The sequence below is a fragment of the Heptranchias perlo genome, chromosome 27 (assembly GCF_035084215.1).
Source record: "Heptranchias perlo isolate sHepPer1 chromosome 27, sHepPer1.hap1, whole genome shotgun sequence".
Classification (NCBI taxonomy): Eukaryota; Metazoa; Chordata; class Chondrichthyes; order Hexanchiformes; family Hexanchidae; genus Heptranchias; species Heptranchias perlo.
The window spans coordinates 8,554,771-8,577,955 of record NC_090351.1 but is presented as its reverse complement, the minus strand read 5'-3'; the positions used below and the strand labels follow the sequence as shown (position 1 = coordinate 8,577,955).

General features: G+C 44.1%; 1 protein-coding gene across 1 annotated transcript in view; it reads right to left on the bottom strand.

Annotated features, from left to right (window-relative positions):
• Positions 1 to 8,211: 8,211 nt before the first annotated feature.
• Positions 8,212 to 23,185, bottom strand: part of ampd1 (adenosine monophosphate deaminase 1 (isoform M)) — a 49,609-nt gene continuing 34,635 nt past the window's right edge. The window contains exons 10-15 of the mRNA XM_068007286.1: positions 22,413 to 22,539; positions 20,741 to 20,904; positions 18,211 to 18,331; positions 14,138 to 14,311; positions 11,897 to 12,007; positions 8,212 to 9,173 (exon numbers count right to left, since the gene is read on the bottom strand). Coding sequence (XP_067863387.1) covers positions 9,015 to 9,173; positions 11,897 to 12,007; positions 14,138 to 14,311; positions 18,211 to 18,331; positions 20,741 to 20,904; positions 22,413 to 22,539 — 856 coding nt within the window. The 3' untranslated portion in view covers positions 8,212 to 9,014. The remainder of the gene's footprint in view (positions 9,174 to 11,896; positions 12,008 to 14,137; positions 14,312 to 18,210; positions 18,332 to 20,740; positions 20,905 to 22,412; positions 22,540 to 23,185) is intronic.

Here is a 23,185-nt window from a genome sequence, read left to right as displayed (position 1 = left end):
TTCACCTCCACCAGCCAAATTATCTGAGATAGAGAACTCGGTACATGGGGGGAATCACAGGACGAGGGACGTGTGTGTCAGACCATTCTGAAGCATAGCAAGTTATACCCCTGGGTCACTAACTTCTCCGGAATGTAGATGTTAAGGCTGTTGTGTAGTCAGCCAACAGTTGGTGTAGTAAATGTGGGATAAGATGTGCTGTAGCCTCAATCACATTAACATATAAATGGTTTTAGTTCAAGACTTAAAGAAATCATCCTTTAAGGGAAGTCACGAAATGCTAACAAGGCTCCTACTGATATCAGGCTTAAGGCTCGAACCTTCCTCTGTGCCGTTATGTGATTGATCTTGCATGGGTAATTGTGAAGCTTAGTGTCCCCTGGGACTGTAAAATTGGCACTCACTCCTCACTGCTACCAGGAAACCTCACTGGAGGAATATAGAGACGGAGATGAAACTGCTAACAAATGCGTTAGCCCACAGGTTAATATAGTAACATAGGAAAATGAGTAGGCCATTCAGCCCCTCGAGCTCGCTCCGCCATTTGATAAGATCATGGCTGATCTGTGATCTAATTCCATATACCTGCCTTTGGCCCATATCCCTTAATACCTTTGGTTGGCAAAAAGCTATCTATCTCAGATTTAAAATTATTAATTGAGCTAGCATCTCGATGTGATAAAATAGCACGGAGAGGAATTTGACACAAATTTGACACAAACTAACATGTTTGAGAACAGTATCATCCCACTGTTGAGGATAGGTTTCAGTTTGCTGGGAATGGGCCACCCCATGATAGGAACGTAGGAACAGGAGTAGGCCATTCAGCCCCTCAAGCCTGTTCCGCCATTCAGTGAGATCATGGCTGGTTTGTATCCTAACTCCATCCACCCACCTCGACTCCATATCCCTTAATACCCTTGGTTAGCAAAAATCCATCGATCTCAGATTTAAAATTATTAATTGAGCTAGCATCTACTGCTTTTCGTGGGAGAGTTCCACACTCCTACCACTCTTTGCATGAAGAAATGTTTCCAACTTTGCTCCTGAACAGCCTGGCTCTGATTTTAAGGTTATGTTCCCTTGTCCAGACTCCCCCACTAGCTGGAAAAGTTTCTTTCTATCTACCCAACCAGTTCCTTTCAAAATCCTAAAAATCTTAATCAAATCACCCCTTAACCTTTTATATTCCAGTGAATACAAACCAAGTTCATGTAATCTCTCCTCATAATCTAACCCTTGGAGCCCTGGTAACATTCTGGTGAATCTGCGCTGCACTCGTTCCGAGGCCAATATATCCTTTCTAAGGTGCGGTGCCCAGAACTGTCCACAGTACTCCAGATGTGGTCTAACCAGGGCTTTATATAGCTGTAGCAAAACTTCTTCCCCTTTATATTCTAGCTCTCTAGTTATAAAGGCTAACATTCTATTAGCCTTTTTGATTATTTTTTGTACCTGACTACTACATTTTAGCGATCTGTGTACATGGACCCTTAAATCTCTTTGGACCTCCACTGTTCCTAGCTTTTCACCATTTAAAAGATATTTGGATCTATCCTTTTTTTGGTCCAAAATGGATGACCTCGCATTTACCTGTGTTGAAATCCATCTGCCACAGTTTTGCCCACTCACTTAATCGATCAATGTCTCTTTGTAATTTTATGCTCCCGTCTACACTATTTACTATGTCACCAATATTTGTGTCATCGGCAAACTTGGATATATGGCTCTCTATTGTGTTATCTAAATCATTAATAAATATAGTTAATAGTTGAGGCCCCAGCACAAATCCTTGTGGGACACCGTAGTCACTTTGTTCCAATTCGAGTTCATACCCATTATCCCCACTCTCTGTCTTCTACCGACTAACTAATCTCCTAACCAGGTCAATTCCATGAGCTTTAATTTTAGCTAACAGTCTCTTATGTGGAACCTTCTTGAATGCCTTCTGGAAGTCCATATAAACTACATCCATAGACATTCCCCTGTCTACTACTTTAGTTACTTCCTCAAAAAATTCAATTAGGTTCATTAGACATGACCTGTCCTTTACAAATCCATGTTTGCTCTCTCTAATCAGCTCAAATTTCTCTAAGTGCTCAGTCCTTAATTATAGATTCCAATAACTTCCCCACAACAGATATTAGACTAACAGGTCTATAATTTCCAGTTTCTCTCTCACCTTTCTTAAATAATAGAGTTACATTTGCAATTTTTCCAATCTAAAGGGACAATTCCTGAATTGAGAGAGCTTTGGAAGAACATGGCTGAAACACCAGCAATTTCCTCACCTCCTTCCTTTAAAGCCCTGGGGTGGAAACCATCTGATCTTGGAGATTTGTCAGTCTTTACTACTGTTACTTTTTCTAATATTGTTTCCTTGCTTGCGTTAACTTTAGTGAGTTCCAGTCCTTGATTCATTATTAGTTTTCCTGGAATCTCTTTCTCTACTGTGAAGACTGACACAAAGTAATTATTCAACAATTCCTTATTTTCATTTGCAATATTACCCACATCTGTTTTTTAGAGGACTCACATTACTCTTGGCTACCCTTTTTCTTCTAATATAATTGTAAAAACTTATTGTGTTAATCCTGATATTCCTTGCAAGTTTCTTTTCATATTCCTTTTTTGCAGTTTTTACTATCTTTTTTGTCTCCCTTTGCTGTTCTTTATATCTCTCGCAGTCCCCTGGCTCTACACTATTCTTTGTATTGATATGCTCTTTCCTTTAGTTTTATGTTATCTCTCACCTCTTTTGTTGATCATGGCTGTTTTGTTTGATAAGTAGAGGTCTTGCCCCTTCGGAGTATATATGGGTCATGTATTAAGCTAAATTCTCTTTTGAATACCTCCCACTGTTCATCTGTAGTTTTACCCGATAACAGTTTTGACCAGTTTGCTGTCACCAGTCTCTGTCTCATCCCGTTAAATTTAGCCTTACCAAAATCTAGAATCTAAGTAATTGTGTTAAGTTTCTCCTTTTCAAACCTAACATTGAATTTGATCATATTATGATCACTGTTAGATAAATGTTCCCTTACTGTTAGATTATTAACTGAATCTGGCTCGTTACTCATTACTAAATCTAGTATAGCCTGCCCTCTTGTTGGTTCTAGAACAAAATGGCCCAGAAATTGCTCCGGGCGGTGAACCAACTCTGCTTGCCGCTCCATAGATTCATACTAACCCGGTAACTTGCCGTGGTCTTTACTGCGGGCACTTCCTCTAATAGGAAGCGGAGAAGAGCCCAGCGTTAGTTCCAGTGAAGCTAGGACACATGGGAGAAGTGAGAGCATCACGCTCTCTTCTCGACCAATCATTTTTGACACGCTGTGAACATTTTCTGCAGGCTTGGAACGTGAAACCCAGGCAGTGGAAGTTACAACATTAAAATCATTGTAAAAACAGTTATGGACAGCAAAAAAAAGGGAGAGGGTAAGAAATAATCAAATTAATTAAAAGAGATAGAAGGGAAAACTAAAAAAAAAATTTAATTTTAGAATTTAATTGTTTTTAATGACCAAAATCTATCACAATAAGGAGTGATATGAGACTCCACATTTTTTAAAGTGAATTTTTAGTTGTTTGGCAGTCATTATGACTAACCATGCTGTTAAAACTTGGTTTAGACCTGGTATTTTTAAGTGTACGTGTTTTGTGGCGATATTAGTTACTTTCCAGCAGGGCAGATGAGCAAGTTGGCGCTGGTTCAATGATTTCATTGATTCCAGCCGGCGATATCCCTTTAACTCGAAGCTGTCATATTGCCGGCGAAGCAGGAGGAGCAAGTTCCGGATTTCTTTGGCTCACTGCGCGTGTGCGAATGCCGGGACTTGCTCCTCGATTTCACCACTAACAATGGTGAGCGCTGTTGAACTCACTGTTCTTTTCTAAGCAATTTCTGGGCCATTGCTCCAGAAAACTATCTTGAATGAAGTCAAAAAATTCACTACCTTTCTGACTTGAACTACTCTGCTCTTCCCAATCTGTATGAAAATTAAAATCTCCCATTAAAATAACTCTGCTTTTGCTACAAGTCTCTCTAATCTCTGAATCAGACTGAGGCGGACTGGGGTTGGGGGGCAGCCAACTCTCTCCAGCAATTGGAAAAGGCCCTTTCCGCTGACCAGGTCAAAAACCTTTGTAAGATCTATAAAGACCAGGAGAAGAGGCTTCCCCTGCTCTTGGCACTCACTTGTGAAGAATGGTTGCCCATGAGATACCAGAGGGAGACTGCCACCTGTGGACATGTACCTCTGTGAGTAGACCACATGTCTAGAAGGGGGAGGGAGGGCTGAGAAGATTGGTAAAAAAAGAGAAATAGAATAATATATTTCTGCCACTGATTACAAGGCTGTAATCCAATTTTCAGAATTGAGGAAGTCCAGATAAAGCTGTAAGGACAAAGCTCAATTGGTTTAAAACTGTTATCTGAAAGTAGAGATAAGGTTACACCTTTGAACCCACTGGCAGGGAGCTGCTGTGCTATTTATAATATCTAATGATTAATTTCTGGCCTTCATATTCTGTTTGCCTGATGCGTTTTTATAACGACGATGGCAATCAGTGTCTACCAGTTCTTTAATGTGCCGTGATTACAAAAGGGTTTTAGTCCTTTGTGTCATGGGCAAAAGGGTGCGATTCATTTTCAATCTACAATGCACCATGATGATTTAAATACTGGCCTTTCGTCTCTGAGAACTGGGCTCAATTTCTTCTCTGACTGTTGACTCTGAGGGTCCTGTGTGGTGAGTTTGGACTGTCATCTCACTCGAGCTCATACCATAAACTGCCCCTAATTGGGCAAAAAAGTAAAAACAATCGTCTGTTGATGAGAGAATTTCCCTTTGCCGATGATGCAGTGCTCGTTTCACACAGTGAAGAGGAATTTAAACAACTTTCCAATGGCTTTGCGCTAGCTTGTGATGAATTTGGACTAACCATCAGTTTGAAGAAGACCCTGATCATTGCACAGGGTGTGTTGACTGCACTAAAGTTTCAATAGTTAACACACCACTAAGAGTTGTACACAAATTCTTCTACCGAAGATCAACTGTGCTGGATAACTTATCTCTAGATGATGAGCTAAACTCTCACATTTGAAAGGCAGCAACCATATTCGTCCAATTGATTAAGTTTGTGTTGAGTTAAAGGCAATAATCATTGAACACCAAGATATGGATCTGGAATTGCCTGTAGCCAATTACAGCGAGACGTGGACCACCTATAGCATGAGAGAAGGCTAAACTCTTTCCACACCCACTGTCTCCGCCGTATTCGATATATCAAGTGGGAAGACAAAGTTACTGACTCCAAAGTACTTGATGAAGCTAAGTTGCCAAGTCTATTAATCTTCCTCAAACACTGATGCCTTTGTGGCTTGGCCATCTATATCGGATCAAAGATGGGCCTATTCCAAAGGCTGTCTTGTATGGAGAGCTTGCAGATGCTTCAAGGCAGCCGGGCTGACCTATGCTCAGGTTTAAAGAGGTTTGCAAGAGGGGACTTGAAAACTTTTATCGTTGATACAACAAGCTGGGACGATGTGGCTAACAACAGACCACACTGGAGGCCTGTGCTACATTAGGGAGACAAAGAGCAAAGAGAAGAGAGCAAAGGAGAAAGCGCATCAGGCTTCAAGAGTTAATACTGCGTTAGTTTCATCATCTGACCCTACGATTTACGCACCACCTGTGGCAAGGTCAGTCACTCGAGAATTGGACTCTTCAGCCACTCGCCATGTGGCAGTGTGGCAGAGTAGCTGGACTGCTTTGTCGCTTACACCATCGTCTTTCGAGACGGACGGTTGCCTTATATATTAGTTTAGTCAACACTAGGACCTCTTTTTATATAACGGGGATTCTGATCAGTTCTGCTGGGTAAATGGATGTTATTACACTCTGATGTAGAATCATAGAATCATAGAAAGGTTAAAGCATGGAAGGAGGCCGTTCGGCCCATCAAGTCTGCGCCGGCTCTGTGCAAGAGCAATCCATCTAGTCCCACTCCCCCGCCCTATTCCCGTAGCCCTGCAAAATCTTTTCCTTTCAAGAACTTATCCAGTTCCCTTTTAAAGGCCATGATTGAATCTGCCTCCTTCACCCCCTCAGGCAGTGCATTCCAGATCCTAACCAATCGCTGTGTAAAAAAGTTTTTCCTCGTGTTACCTTTGGTTCTTTTGCCAATCACCTTAAATCTATGTCTTCTGGTTCTTGACCCTTCTACCAATGGGAACAGTTTCTCTCTATCCACTCTGTCTAAACCCTTCATGATTTTGTACACCTCTATCAAATCTCCTCCCAACCATCTCTGTTTCAAGGAGAACAACCCCAGCTTCTCAAGTCTATCCACATAACTAAAGCCCCCTCATCCCTGGAATCATTCTAGTAAATCTCTTCTGTACCCTCTCTAAGGCTTTCACATCTTTCCTGAAGTGCAGTGTCCAGAACTGGACACAATACTCCAGTTGTGGCCGAACCAGTGTTTTATAAAGGTTCATCATGACTTCCTTACTTTTGTACTCTATGCCTCTATTTATAAAGCCCAGGATCCTGTATGCTTTATTAACCGCTTTCTCAACCTGCCCTGCCACCTTCAACGATTTGTGCACATATACCCCCAGATCCCTCTGTTCCTGTACCCCTTTTAGAATTGTGCCCTCTAAATTATATTGCCTCTGCTCGTTCTTCCTACCAAAATATATTGCTTCGCATTTTTCTGCTTTAAATTTCATCTGCCACGTGTCTGCCCATGCTACCAGCCTGTCTCTATCCTCTTGAAGTCTATCACTATCCTCCTCTCTGTTTACTACCCTTCCAAGTTTTGTGTCATCTGCAAATTTTGAAATTGTGCCCTGTGCACTCAAGTCCAAGTCATTAATATATAACAAGAAAAGCAGAGGTCCCAGCACTGGGGAACACCACTGTACACCTCCCTCCAGTCCGAAAGACAACCGTTCACCACTACTCTCTGTTTCCTGTCCTTTAGCCAATTCTGTATCCATGTTGCTACTGCCCCCTTTATTCCATGGGCCACAATTTTGATGATAAGCCTACCATGTGGCACTTTTTCAAACGCCTTTTGAAAGTCCATATACACCACATCAACTGCATTGCCCTCATCTACCCTCTCTGTTACTTCATCAAAAAACTCTATCAGGTTAGTTAAACACGATTTGCCTTTAACAAATCCGTGCTGGCTTTCCCTAATCAATCCACACTCGTCTAAGTGACTTTTAATTCTGTCCCATTTTTTCTTTTTAGTATCCCGATGTCCTACAGGTGAACACTGAACCTAAGGTAGTCCGAAGAACAAATCCTTTTTATTAAAATTATCTCGGTGCTCACGTAAGGTTTTTCTTTCTTGAAATGTAAATAAAACACGAACTTGCTTGTGTATCCATCACAGTGAAGCCGGATGCTCTTTTTAAAATATATATAAAGGTGGATTTCTAGGAGAAAGCCGCGACTCAAAGGGGCGTGTGATATAAGATGTGGTAACGCTGTGATTGGAGCTACTTCTCCCTCTCCGCAGTGACTGTATTCAGCTGTACTCCACACTGACTGCCAGCTGGATACAGGTGTAGTGCGCAGCAGCTAACAGCAGGTTTGACACCGTATTTACATTTTTCTTGTTTGCACGGCAGCGTTGAGCTAAATATTCAAACCTGAGGCTTGACTGATTCATGAACCAGCTGCATCCCACTCCAACTTAAAGGGCTGCTAATTTTTAATTTGTTGTTTTCACACATTTTCTGCGCCCTCCCCGCCCGAAGGCGATGACCCACGCTGTGTTGTGATCCCAAGCCCTCCATTACCTTAACCAAGCGGCCATTCGTGTGTGAGCCTAGACATTCAACCAGGGAGGGCATCACAGCTGAGCCGGATCCAGCCTCACCTGACGTGCATGCGCATCCACATTAAATCAGAGGTAACTGGTTACTGATCGGGATTTTCCCCTTGCTTGGGGCACTGAGGCCAATTGTAGTTCCCGTATTGCCCCCCCCACCACATGACTGAGATTAGCCAACTCTCTCAGAAGTTGTGTATTCTTCAGTGCCGTTCCAGGCAGTACTTTTACCCACTAGGCCAGCAGGGGAAGCGACTCTGCATTTGTCAGCGTAACACAGTGTGGCAACCTAAATCTTTTTGAAAAATGTTGTTGAGTCACTTGTTCGTGAAGTCATGGTGTCACAATGAAAGCTAGCTCTTTTTTCCAAAACCCCCCAGAAAAAGGAATTTATTACAGCAAAGCAACACCATACAATAGCTGAGCAGGGGGTGACTCAAATACATTGACTAAAATCTTACAGTTCCATTGCATTATTGGCGAATGTCATTTCCAACACTATATTCCTCCAGTATTGCACAATGACATTCTCAAATGGCCTGACTTTATTAAACATGCAACTAGCAAGGGAGAGGAAAAAAGAGGGGGCTGGGCTCAGTGAAGGGAAGAGGGCAGACAGACCAGAAAACATTCTGATGAAGACGGTGCCCCTTTAATACCACATCGCCAGGATTTTCAAGATGGCAGCTACTGGTTGTTAGAGGCAACTCGTGAAACAGTGGAGAGTTCCAAAGCACAGTCTGCGTTTGTACTGTAACAATCCTTAATCAAACTGAACTAAACATAAATAGAGCTTAAATTCGCTACTTTACTTCAGATCCAGTGGTTGCACAATGGAGAAAGGCGGAAAGGTTCAAATCACTGGAATCTATGAGGCCTTCCACAGCTGCAGCTCAAGCTTGAGATTCCATGCTTGTAGCAGAAGGCCCACTTCCCCACAATGTTTCTATTTGTATTGAAAGGCTAGGCAGCGTCCTGCCATGGGTTTGGGTGACATTTCGCAGCAAGCATTTTCCCAAGTTGCTGCCGTTGGAAAAATTAAGGTGCTCCCAGTCTCTCTGGAGATCTGAGCAACTGGAACTACAGGAGTATCTTTCCCGGCTTACGGCAGATCAATCCGCGTCGCTAAATTCCCGCTGACGGAATGCACAGCATCAGTGCCTTTATTCCAGACCCTTCAATCCCTCCTTGATCAGGTTAAGCTCGTAGCAGAGTGTTTCGTAACGGTAGGCCATTCGAATCTGAGCTACGTTCGTCTTCTGAATGCAATTGCCCCATGGGCCTTCCTGGCGGTAGTTGGATCCCAGAAAATTTGCCTTCTCCTGCAGGATGAGATTAAATAAATGGTTGCATCATATATCGCATCAAAGCATCTCAAAACACTGTGTATTAATTTTCCGGCGAATGTTGGTATGCAGGCGGAAAAAGAAAACTGGTAAATAAGTCGGTAAACAATGAACGAGAATGATTCAAATAAGATAGGATTAGGGTCTAAACTATACATATTCGCACAAGAAGTAAAGGGAGTTTCTTGGATGAGTAGAGAAATTCAGCTTAAAATGATAGAAGATTAAGGGGTGATTTAATTGAGGTGTTTAAGACGATTAAAGGATTTGATAGGGTAGATAGAGAGAAACTATTTCCTCTGGTGGGTGGGGGCGCCAGAACAAAGGGACGTAACCTTAAAATTAGAGCTATGCTGTTCAGGGGTGATGTCAGGAAGCACTTCTTCACACAAAGGGCAGTGGAAATCTGGAAGTCTCTCCCTCAAAAAGCTGTTGAGGCTGGGGGTCAATTGAAAATTTCAAAACTGAGATTGATAGATTTTTGTTAGACAAAGGTATTAAGGGTTACAGAACCATGGCGAATATATTGAGTGAAGATTTGGATCAGCCATGAACTAAATGAATGGCGGAACTGGCTCGAGGGGCTGAATGGCCTACTCCTGTTCCTATGTTCCTAAAATGAAATTTAAAGAAGGGGCATATGACAAACTTAGGGCTAATAATACCATTACATATTTCAAGTCTGCACTCAATATTCTTTCAGGTTTAGCATCGCCAGGCACTCAGGTTAAGCAGACCTCGTGTCCCTTATGATCAGGAGTTTACCGCTGGTTATTTATTCCTCATTGGTATTTTTTTTTGCTACTTTTGATTCATTCTCATTTAGTCAATGAGATATTTGAATGGCAGCTTAACAGATCAGTGATTATTTCAGCCAGTCATGAATATTCGGCTTGTGACACTCTGAGGTGTGACACTCTGAGGTGTGACACGATGCTTTTGATCATATAAAGATTGATTTTAACCCAGCCCGCCCGGCAGGAGTGGTGTGGGCAATGGGGGGGGGGGGGTGGTTATGATGGCAGGGGGGTGGGGTTTGCACTGCATTCCCAATATGTTCCCGCCTCCCCCAACCATTTAAACTTACTTGAATTCAGGCACCGGAAGACCGCCCATCCCAAATGAGTGGGGGCCTAATTTCAATGGCAAAGTCACGTCCTGATGACATCATTGAGACATGCGTACCATTTTAACCGCGATCCCAGCTGAGGCCCACATAGCCTTGAATCCACCAACAAAAGCTGGTGGCAGCCAAGATCCTGGCCACAGGAGACCCAGATAAGTGAGATTGAAGTTTTATTTTTATAGGTTCCTTGTCGGGCCAGGAGGATAAAGTGGGGCCTCCTGGGTCTATAAGGATAGCCTGGGCCTCCCCTGACCTGGGGTCCCACACCCCACGATCGCAGACTTTCCGATCCCCCCAATTCCTTCCTTACTTTGTGAAGGCCCATTTCTGTGGGTCCCTGGCGGTGACCTCACTCCCCCCACCCCCCAGACGGATTTTGTCTCCTACCCGCTGATGTTGATGTCATTCCTGCCAGTTTTAGTGCATACTAATGGGGCCTGGGAGTTAAAATCTCCTGAACTACCGGGCATCCTGCTGTGGAGGGGTGAGGGGTGGTGCGGACAGTTTGCCACCTGCTTCTTGCTGCTAATTATCTTAAATCTGTGTCCTCTGGTTATTGACCCTCCAGCCGATGGAAATAGTTTCTCCTTATCTACTCTATCAAAAGCCATCATAATTTTGAACACCTCTAGCAAATTTCCCGTTTAACCTTCTCTGCTCTGAGGAGAACAATCCCAGATGCGCTAGTCCCTCATCCCTGGTACCATTCTAGTAAATCTTCTCTGCACCTTCTCCAAGGCCTTGACATCCTTCCTAAAGTGTGGTGCCCAGAATTGGAGACAATACTCCAGCTGAGGCCTAACCAGTGATTTATAAAAGTTTTGCATAACTTCCTTGCTTTTGTACTCTATGCCTCTATTTATATACATATGTGCCTTTATTTATAAAATGTACAATTGATATTATTCATTCATCATCCTTACTGCTATCAACCATCATTATGTTAGCTGAGTTCTTCTGTGTAGCTGTGCATTATATTAACAAGTCCCATTCATCCATCGCTGTCCTACGTTGGTTCCCAGTCCAGCAACGCCTCGGTTTTAAAATTCTCATCCTTGTTTTCAAATTTGTCCGTGACCACGCCCCTCCTTATCTCTGTAACCTCTTCCAGCCCTACAACCCTCGAGATCTCTGCGTTCCTCCAATTCTGGCCTCTTGTGCATCCCCGATTTTCACTGTTCTACCATTGGTGGCCATGCCTTCAGCTGCCTAGGCCCTAAGCTCTGGAATTCCCTCCCTGAACCTCACCGTCTCTCTACCTCTCTCTCCTCCTTTAAGATGCTCCTTAAAACCTACCTCTGACCGAGCTTTTGGTCACCTGTCCTAATATCTCCTATATGGCTCAGTGTCAAATTTTGTTTGATAACGCTCCTGTGATGCGCCTTGGAGTGTTTTACTACTATAAGTGCAAGTTATTGTTGTAAAGGAAAGAAAGGCACTTTATGATCAAATCAAAAGTAATGGCGTGATCAGGCTGGAATATTTTAACGTGTAAAAGAATTGTTTTGTTTTGAATGGATGTACGAACGCTCCCAGATACAGGCTTGAAAACCCCCAAGTAGTGAGCGGTTACCTCATCAGAGAAGCCACTCTGCAGGACGCTGTTGCGTGCTATCTCACATATGTCACAGGTACTAAGCTTGAAGACCTGAGCGGCAATGGCATATTCCTCCATCAGTGGTTCCTGTCAACATGTGATACACAATTAAAAACATGTCAATCGTCTATTTTACACCGATACATGGTAATAGTAGAGGACAGGGGTACGGTAGCAGGTCCTGGTGGCCATGGTAGCATGGTGGTTATGTTAATGCAGTAATAATCCACTAGAACATGAGTTTAAATCCCACCATTGGCAGTTTAGGAATTTGAATCCAGTTTTACAAATAAACAAAATAAATCTGGAATTAAAAAGCTGGTGTGAGTAAAAGTGACCACGAAGCTGTTGGATTGTCGTAATGTCCCAACTGGTCCTTTAGGGAAGGATACCTTACCGGTCTGGCCTATATGTGACTCCAGTCCCACACCAATGTGGTTGACTCTTAACTGCGCCCTGAAATGGCCTAGCAAGCCACTCAGTTATATCAAATGTTTAGAAGAAGGCCCATCACCACCTCCTCAAGGGCAACTAGAGGTGGATAATAAATGCTGGCCTTGCCAGCGACGCCCATATCCTGAGAAAGAATAAAAAAAACAAAACATACCAGTAAGAATTCCCTAAATTAGATGCTTATTAGCAATGAGGAAAATGGATTTTTTGTCTGGGGACTGCACTCAGCCTCATTGCTTAGGCCCAGTGGTTGTGGTTTCTGGGTGAACTATACGTGAACCCAATGGCCTAAACTGGAACAACGCACCAATTTCAAACAGTCCGTCGTTTTCTTTCGTTGCCTTTCAATTCTCCAGCTGTCCATCCAGAGAGCCTTGAGAAGGTGGGCAATCCAATTCTCCTGTCAGTACCTGACAGAAGGCAAGGGAGCGGGAGAATACAGGCAATCTCTCCTTGAGGCTCCACGTAATGACCTGTCCAAACATCTGGCAACCACTGCTGAGTTTGAGAAATTCACAGCTCCGTAAAGTGAGCTGCTCTGGTAGCTCAGTTGATAAATGTGCTGCCCGGGTGTGGAATTGTGCCGTACTGACTAGGAGGGTCTCCGGCACAATCTGATCTCAGCCACGGCTTTGGGATAGGCATTACAATTAGCCTTGGATCCTCTAGGCCCTATGGGGTGTGGGAAAAGATCAGCCTGTGTTGCCACTTCCAGTAACCCTGCTGTGAACGTCGAGTGAGAAAAATATGGGGATGGCTGTCGACCACTATCTAGCCTCACGTATGAAGAACGGTCACTTGGGTTAGGTATCTGAGGATAGCCAGTGCCTTGAAGTGTGAGAGTACTAGTTCAGGGTAGTTCTGTGTCTTTCTCTCCTCTCATCCCTCCTCTTCTGAAGGCAGTAGTTCAGGCTGATAGGTACTGGAGCCCTCTAGTACCTTAACCAAATTGTTAATCTTCAGTGAGTGTTGGTGGCTGTTTGATCTTGGGGGATGTGGATCCAAGCCTAATCCTCACTCAACACCCACACATACACACCTTCAGCTCAGTGGTAGCACTTGCACCTCTGGAGTCAGAAGGTTGTTGGTTCAAGTCCCACTCCAGAGGCTCGAGCACATAATCTAGGCTGGCATTTCGATGCAGTACCGAGGAAATGCTGCACTGTCGGAGGTGCCATTACTCGGAGGAGAGGTCCTACCCTTTCAGGTGGATATAAAAAATCCCATGACACTATTCAAAGAAGAGCTGAGGAGTTTTCCCTGGTGTTCTGGCCAATATTTATCCCTCAACCAACTTCAGTAAAAAACAGATTATCTGGTCATTATCCCATTGCTGTTTGTGGGACCTTGCTGCGTGCAAATTAGTTGCCCTATTTCCTACATTGCAACAGTGACAACACCTCAAAAGTACTTCATTGGTTGTGATGCACTTTGGGATGTCCGGAGGTTGTAAAAGGTGCTATATAAATACAAGTTCCTTCTTTTCTTTCTTCTAGCAGGGGAATAGTGATCGGAATGGGAACCCTAGCTGATTTTAATGATCCCTAAGCTTTGGCTGATTGTAGAACCTCCAACAGTGCCCTGATCAGAGCAGCTAACTCAGCACAGGTCAGGGACCTGCCCATGCCATGTGATCGAGCGCCCTACTATGCAATTACCCAGTGAACCTTCAGGATTGCTTTTAAATGTTTATTTCACTGCCCTGCCCCTAATACACCTGGCAGTGCCTGAGCCTGCTGGAGGAATGATCTGGGATGTTCTCACCTTTGTGTAGTGGAACTGCATGGGGTCATCAGTGGAGAGTGAGATCTTCAGGCCTTTCTTCTGGTACTCGGGAAGTGGATTCTTGGCGTACTCCAGGAAGAGGCTGTTGTTGCTGAGAGGAGACAAGGCGATGGGGATCTGGGTCAGAAAGTACAAGTACTGCAGCACCGGGCTCTGAAAGAAGAACAGGACCTATAAATGTCAGCTTCAGCCCCATGGGTAAACTCAAGGAGCTATTTCAACAGAGCTATTTACCAGTCCAGGAGCAATGGGGTAACAATAATACTAATAAGACTGAGGATGTGAATAATAATATTAAGAACATAAGAAATAGGAGCAGGAGTAGGCCAAATGCCCCCTCAAGCCTGCTCCACCATTCAATAAGATCATGGCTGATCTTTGGCCTCAACTCCACTTTCCAGCTCGATCCCCATATCCCTTGATTCCCCTTGAGTCTGAAAATCTATCTATCTCAGTCTTGAATATACTTAACGACTCAGTATCGACAGCCCTCTGAGGTATAGAATTCCAAAGATTCACAACCCTCTGAGTGAAGAAATTCCTCCTCATCTCAGTCCTAAATGTCCGACCCCTTATTCTGAGACTATGCCCTCTAGTTCTAGGCTTGCCAGCCAGGGGAAACAACCTCTCAGTATCTACCCTGTCAAGCCCCCTCAGAATCTTATATGTTACAATGAGATCCCCTCTCATTCTTCTAAACTCCAGAGAGTATAGGCCCATTCTACTCAACCTCTCCTCATAGGACAACCCTCTCATCCCAAGAATCAATCTAGTGAATCTTCATTGCACCGCCTCCAAGGCAAATATATCCTTCCTCAGATAAGGAGACCAAAACTGTATGCAGTAGTCCAGGTGTGGTCTCACCAAAGCCCTGTACAATTGTAGCAAGACTTCCTTACTCTTGTACTCCAACCCCCTTGCAATAAAGGCCAACATGCCATTTGCCTTCTTAATTGCTTGCTGTACCTGCATGCTAACTTTCTGTGTTTCTTGTACGAGGATACCCAGATCTCTCTGAACACCAACATTTAATAGTTTCTCACCATTTAAAATATATTCTGCTTTTCTATTCTTCCTACCAAAGTGAATAACCTCACATTTCCCCACATTATACTCCATCTGCCATCTTCTTGCCCACTCATTTAACCTGTCTATATCCCTTTGCAGACTCTTTTTGTCCTCCTCACAGCTTACTTTTCCATCTAGCTTTATATCGTCAGCAAACTTGGATACATTACACTCGGTCCCTTCATCTAAGTCATTAATATAGATTGTAAATAGCTGAGGCCCAAGCACTGATCCTTGCGGCACCCCACAAGTTACAGCCTGCCAACCTGAGAATGACCCGTTTATCCCTACTCTCTGTTTTCTGTCCATTAACCAATCCTCTATCCATGCTAATATATTACCCTCAACCCCATGAGCCCTTATCTTGCATAGCAAACTTTTATGCGGCACCTTGTCGAATGGCTTTTGGAAATCTAAATATACTACATCCACTGGTTCACCTTTATCTACCCTGCTAGTTGCATCCTCAAAAAACTCTAAGAAATTTGTTAAACACGATTTCCCTTTCATAAAACCATGTTGACTCTGCCTAATCAAATTATGATTTTCTAAGTGCCCTGTTACAACGTCCTTAATGATGGATTCCAGCATTTTCCCGATGACTGATGTCAAGCTAACTGGCCTGTAGTTCCTTGTTTTCTCTCTCCCGCCTTTCTTGAATAGCAGGGTTACATTTGCTACCTACCAATCCGCTGGGACCGTTCTAGAATCTAGGGAATTTTGGAAGATCATAACCAATGCATCCACTATCTCTGCAGCCACCTCTTTTAGAACCCTAGGATGTAGGCCATCAGGTCCAGGGGATTTGTCGGCTTTTAGTCCCATTAGTTTGTCAATACTTTTTTTCTACTGACATTAATTGTTTTAAGTTCCTCACTCTCATTTGTCCCTTGATTCCCTACTATTTTTGGTATGCTTTTTGTGTCTTCTACTGTGAAAACAGATACAAAATATTTGTTTAACGTCTCTGCCATTTCCTTATTCCCCATTATAATTTCTCCTGTTTCCGTCTTTAAGGGACCAACGTTTACTTTTGCTACTCTCTTCCTTTTTGCATACTTGTGGTAGAAGCTCTTACAATCTGTTTTTATATTTCTAGTTTACTCTTGTATTCTATTTTTTCCCTTTTTATCACTTTTTTGGTCGTCCTTTGCTGGTTTCTAAAACTCCCCCAATCCTCAGGCTTACTACTATTTTTCGCAACATTATAAGCATCCTCTATAGGTTCTTAGATGTTGACCTCCACAGTCCCTGAAATACAATCCAGACCCCTCCCAAACCCATGGTGAAAATACAAGGCAAGTCCTTCTTATTTCATTGGGTATCAAGGGATATGAAGGTGTGGTAGGTAAATGGAGTTGAGGTAAAGATCAACCATGATCCAATTGAATGATGGAGCAGGCTCGAAGGGCCTTCTCCTGTTCCTGTGTTCCTATCTCTTGCTAATCTTCCTCCACTGATTTAGCCAGGGGACACCACAACCAAACCTAATCCTGTCTTTACCCAATGTTCACGGCCCCGTGCTGCCCAGCAGAGGTTGCTGGATCGCAATCGGGAGCAGGCTTGCTCCTCCCATCTCGGGAACTCCATGCCCCCTATCACCACCTCACCGGAGAACCATTAACTCAGCACAAACCATAGATTCAATTTGGGGCCTTCCTGGTCTGTAGGACTCAGTACCACATCAAATGGTACATTTACTCGCTCACTAAGCTCCACTGGTGGTTATTATACAGAAAATTATCCATCAGAGTGTTGATCTTTGTGATATCATTTTGCGATATAGCTTTGAATCGCAATTATAAAATAACTGCATTAAAATCTACTACTGGTGCAGTACCAGATGCCACCAGGAGGTAGAACAATGAGAGAGAGAGGGCTGTTTCTCCGTTGCACCAGGATTCCGGCTCTGATCCGCCACAGTTTGCAGCGTCAGTTCAGAGCATCTTATTTGATCGGGACTGGCAGACACCCCCACCACTATGGGCAGCTCTCGGTGACCATCTGCCCTATGTCTTCCAACCACCAGTTATCCAGAAGGTTACATGCACCCCCCCCCCCCCCCCCGCCGCCTCTCCAAAAACCCCATTCGGTGCCCCCTTTGGCTCCTTATGTAAGGGCGCCAATATTAATTTTTTTTGGCCTTTAATTGCCCTTCTTTGGGTGTCCGGGCCGGAACCCCTTGCTGGGGCCCATTTGCACCAAGTGCACCTCATCTGCCTCGGCCTCCAGTCTTCCCCTTCTAGGCCAGGAAAGCATCAATTCCCAGCGTAGACAGTCCCCACCCCCAGCTCTGCCACCCTGACAGGGCTGGCTTTGTAATTGCTGTGCACTGCCCCTTAATAGGCAGAGTAGGATTTCTCAAATGTAGGGTTGCCAACTCTGGTTGGATATATTCCTGGAGGTTTCATTACATGACGTCCCGACTCCCACTGCCCTGCTCCTATGCTGCCGCCATTGGTCTACCCAACAAGTCCATCCTCATGGCACACCGTCTTCCCACACCAATTGCAGACTCTCCATGACTCAATTGGATGATTCTTGACTGTCAAACAGCCTTTTCTCGCCCAACTCCTATATTTTTGTAAATAATAAATGAAAGCGTTTAAAGATAATGAAAAAGAAAACGTATTTATTTTAACGCCCCCATGATTTTTCTCCTGGGTGTTGCTCGCAGCAGAGATTAATCTTCAATTCCTGGAGACCGCAGGGCAAGCCTGGAGGGTTGGCAGCCCTACCCAACTGAGGTCAGGTACTTGCCGTTTCCAAGACATTCTGCCAGACTTCTATGTTATTTCAGCATGAGGAGCTGCCGTTCAGTTAAGTCTTTTTTTTTACTTTTCCAAATGGAGAATATGTCGGCTGTTTGAGTGTCTGCTCCAGGTGGAAAAGGAGAAAAATATATTTGATGGGATTCACTTCAAACCTGCTCACGATCTCTCTCCTTCCCCGTTTCCCCTCTCTCTCTCTCTCTGTGTACCAACCTTTTTCAGATTGAGTCCGTGGGCGATGTTATCCGCTGTCATATACGCTGTCAGTAGGTGTGTCACAGCTCCTGCCTCACCACAGTGAGGGCGGAACAAGAAAGTGTTTAACCCTCTCTCCCTGAAAGAAAGAGACAGTGTTGAGACCATTTGTCTGACAGTAACCATTCAAGGATGTCGCAGTTTCATCATTCACTGGTAATCTGCCCTGCCTTCTTGGTCATACAGCCCAGTCCCGATAATTCAAAATTATTCCTGCTCCTCCTGGCCCACATGGAAACTAAAAAAAAATGAGAAAGCTTACTTTTCCAGGTCTCTTCTGGCCCTGACCGCTGTTCTCGGCATGTTTAGCCTGGTGAGGGAACCACCACTGCTCCCCAGCTCAGGCCTCAGGTTAAAATAGCACATCGGGCCCTGATGAGGTCATCGGAGCCCGGTCTGCATATTTAAAGAGGACCCCACCAGCTTGGGGCGGGTGCCCTTGCCGCCTGCAATTTAAAAGGTAGTCGGTCAGATCGGGACGAGAAAGGAATGGGTAAATCGCTCGCTCCATTTTAACTGCCTCCCCCGGCCTGGTTTCCGCCAGGTATCAATCTATTCAAAACAGTCAGCTCGACACTTTGATCAGGTACAGACGGACAGGCTGAGAGTGACCATTGTTTCAAAGATCAATTCTATGTTAAGGGATAGCACAGATGAAAACTCTTTGTTATTTATCGATTTTGAAGAGAATAGTAAAGTTGTTAATTACTGTAAATATACTTTTTGCACTGAGTACTGTTCATTTACCTGTTCTATGTTAAATAAATTTGCTAGTTAGTTTATCAGCCTCAGTCTGATTGTATATTCATCCACCGACAAAAGATGTGGCATGTGCTATATTCCAGTAAGTCGGAATACAGGGGCAAGGTTGCTCTGTTTGATCCCAGGGTCTTGTTACATTCACCTAGATATTGGGCAGCTAAAGGCACACTCTGGTTTATAGGGGACGCAAGGTCCATTTACAGAAGGAGTCACTAACACTGAACCCAAGTAACATATCTACGCAAAAACTCAAAAGTATAACAGAGATAGTGCCATCCAATCGTTAACGTCCACCTGAGCAAAGGATGGCACCTCTTGTTAACTGTATCCGTATTATTTATATCAATTGGGAACTCTCTTGTATCCCTTTATATGAGAGCTTATCTGGGATGTAGTGTTGGGTAATGTGGATCTCTGTGAATAAAGGCCTGGAAGCAACTGAAAAAATAAACTTTATATATACAATACAAACACCTCTGACAATGCAGCACTTGAACATCTCCTCGTTACAGTGCAGAGAGGGAACTCATCATGTGGTGAATCAGTAGAGTGAACCTGGGGCCTGGCCCTCAATGTACAGTTTCTCAGAGCTCCAGCACACTTCATCACTGCACTGCAGTAGTATCAGTTTCAACAAAATATACGCTCAATCTGGAAAGTCTACTGGAGACAAAGCTTTGCCTTGCGTCACGGCGACTGAATACAACGAAACACTGGTGTGGAAAGTCAGCCTCAAGTGTATTGCAGCTGGCGATTTTCTAACACATTCCAACCCCAAAGGCAATCATCCCCTCGTAATACCCCCACCCCCTCCCACAATGAAAAATCACTGGACTTCTTCAATTACATAACTAGATAAAGTCACAGTGCAAAGGAATGAAGAAAAATATCTTTTCCTGTTTCCTGATAGTTTATGTGAAAAACATTTGAGGAAATCCTAAATTCCAAAGCTGGCATCTACAGTGATTATTTTTTTTCTTGGTTTGCAGTGTTTGTCACAGATGAGGGTTAAGGAGTTTTGACAAGGTAATGAGAGTCAAACTCTTTTTAGATGTTTAGATGCAACAACAGCAGTTTGTATTTATATATCACTTTAACGTAGTAAAACGTTGCAAGACATTTCACGGGAGCATAAATCAGAAAACATTTCACACCAAGCCACATAAGGAGATATTAGGACAGGTGACCAAAAGCTTGGTCAAAGAGGTAGGTTTTAAGGAGCGACTTAAAGGAGGAGAGAGAGGTAGAGAGGCGGAGAGGTTTAGGGAGGGAATTCCAGAGCTTAGGGCTGAAGGCACGGCTGCCAATGGTGGAGCGATTAAAATTGGGGATGCACAAGAGGCATTGCCAGACTGGGAGCCAATGTAGGTCAACGAGCACAGGGGTGATGGGTGATTGGGACTCGGTGCGAGTTAGGATATGGGCAGCAGGGTTTTGGATGAGCTCAAGTTTACAGAGGGTAGAAAGTGGGAGGCCGGCCAGGAGAGCATTGGAATAGTTGAGCCTGGAAGTAAAAAAGGCATGGATGAGGGGCTCAGCAGCAGATGGGCTGAGGCAGGGGCGGAGACGGGCAATGTTACGGAGGTGGAAGTAGGTGGAAATGCAGTAAGCTAACGTCACTATGAGCAATCAATCAATACTTTCTGCACATGCAAACAGCTTAACAAATACAGCAGCCAGTTTCACGACCTCACACTGCGGCTCTCGGCAGATTAAAGGTCTTTACCTTCGGAGGTTGTTGAGGACCATGATGTTAGCATACATATAATAGAGGTAGTAGGAGTATGAGGGGTTCTTTGGAATGTTCCATTCCTCAGGTTTCGGGCTCTTTACGCAGAACATATGGCCACTGTGTTTGGACTCATCATCCACGCTGTCAAAGGCAGTGATCTGGGTCATTGAAGAAAGGAGACGATGAGGCTCATTAACCAAAATAAAATTGTTATCTATCACACGGAATCGGCCACTATCACAATAAAGACTCACATTTATAGAGCGCCTCATCTCCACGCACAGCGAGGTCCCACAAACAGCAATGAGCAGATAATCTGTTTTAGTGATGTTTTGAGGGATAAACGTTGGCCAGGACACCGGGGAGAACCCCCCTGCTCACCTTCGCAATAGTGGCATGGGATCTTTCAGATCCACCTGAGAGGGCAGACGGGGCCTCGGTTTATCGTCTCATCAAAAAGACAGCACCTCAGACAGTGCAGCACTCACTCAGTTCTGCACTGGAGTGTTAGCCTGCATTTTGTGCTAAAGTCTCTGGAGTGGGACTTGAACCTACAACCTTCTGACTCAGAAGCAAGAGGGTTACCTACTGCACCACAGCTGATGACTGAGTGGTAGCACAATGACTGTTATTGTGTAGACAAACGCATTTTGCACATAGCCAAATCCCTCACACAGCAATGAGATGAATGACCAGTTAATATTTACTCAATTTTGTTTGAAGGATGAATGTTGGTTAAGACACTAGGAGACTCCGTGCTGTTCTCACGCTGCCATGGGACCTTTTACAGCGCTTGAAGAAGAGACAGCACTGCTACAATGCACTGTAGCAATACCCTCAGTACTGTACCGGAGTAACGGCCTATGGTATGTAATCTAGAACCCAGGCCCCAGAGATGAGAACAACAACTTGTTAATTCATCAGTCAGGAAATGCTAATATAGTCTCAGTGTCAATGAGGCATGCTCCAAAGATTCCGGGACTAATTTTGAAGTCAATAGAAATAAAAATCAGGAGAGATGTAAAATGAGATGCCAAATCGTTATTGCCCGATTTACACTATCGCAGAAAGCCAAAATAAGAATATGAGAACATAAGAAATACGAGCAGGAGTAGGCCATATGGCCCCTCAACTCTGCTGTGCCATTCAATAATGTCATGGCTGGTCTTCGGCCTCAATTCCACTTTCCCGCCCGATCCCCATGTCCCTTGATTCCTTTAGTGTCCAAAAATCTATCCATCTCAGTTTTGAATATATTCAATGACTGAGCATCTACAGCCCTTTGGGGTAGAGAATTCCAAACATTCACAACCCTCTGAGTGAAGAAATTTTTCCTTCTCTTGGTCCTAAATGGCTGATCCCTTATCCTGAGATTATGTCCCCTAATTCTAGACTCTGCAGACACGGGAAACAGCCTCTCAGCATTTACCCTGTCAAGCCCTCTAAGAATATTTTTTGTTTCAATGAGATCACCTCTCATTCTTCTACGCTCCAGAGAGAATAGGCCCATTCTACTCAATCTCTCCTCATAGGACAACCCTCTCATCCCAGGAATCAATCTAGTGAACCTTTGTTGCATGACCCCCATCATGTGCGATGTCACAGAGCCCATGTAAAGGGCTAATGGATCTCACCAGTTTGTATGTCTCCTGACATCCTTACTCACATGTTTGAGGAAAACGCTGAGCTCGACATTATCCTGAGGATTCACCGTTGCTTCAAAGATTGGCATGAAGATATTTTCGAGCATTTTTCCAAAGTGTGAGATAAAGTTCTGGGCTCTGAAAATATCACTTAAAAATAAGATTGAAACAAAAAATCAGAAACAAAGCAGACAGATCTGGCATCAGAAACCAAAGTACATTTTAATTGAAGTAACTCAACCTTTTAAGGAGCATTAGAGAAAATCAGCGCCTCCTTCTGAGTGTTCCTCACCTGCAACCTCATTCTGTTTTGGGACTGAGCCGAACTGGAGCTGGTTGGGATGGTTCAGACTTTGTTACCCTAAACCTTAGTGAGAGAACCTGTTCTTTAAGGTCAGCCAGGGAGGTGTAATTGCTTGTTCTTGCCCCACAGATGTTCTCCCCAGTACCTCTTCGCGTGGACCTGATGAAGAGCCTACCCCTGCGAGGCTAACTCATCAGTTCACCCCACAGAGATCTGCTCAGTGTTTCCCGTGGTCTTTGTTTTTTGTTCTGTATCCGTACGAGCTTGCAGGTAACAATGCCTGTGTCCGGCAGCCGTTCCATGATGATCTTTCCAAGCTCTGAATCCCGCCCCTGATCTCCCTAATATTCCATGTTTATAATTCTCAGGTGATGAGGTTGCCTCTTGTGCGGCACTTTTTGTAAAAGTCCTTACTCTCCCATGCTTCCTCTTTCTTCCCTCCCCAATGAGATGTACTTTGCATTCAAGCTGCGGCGATGGCCTGATGCAGGG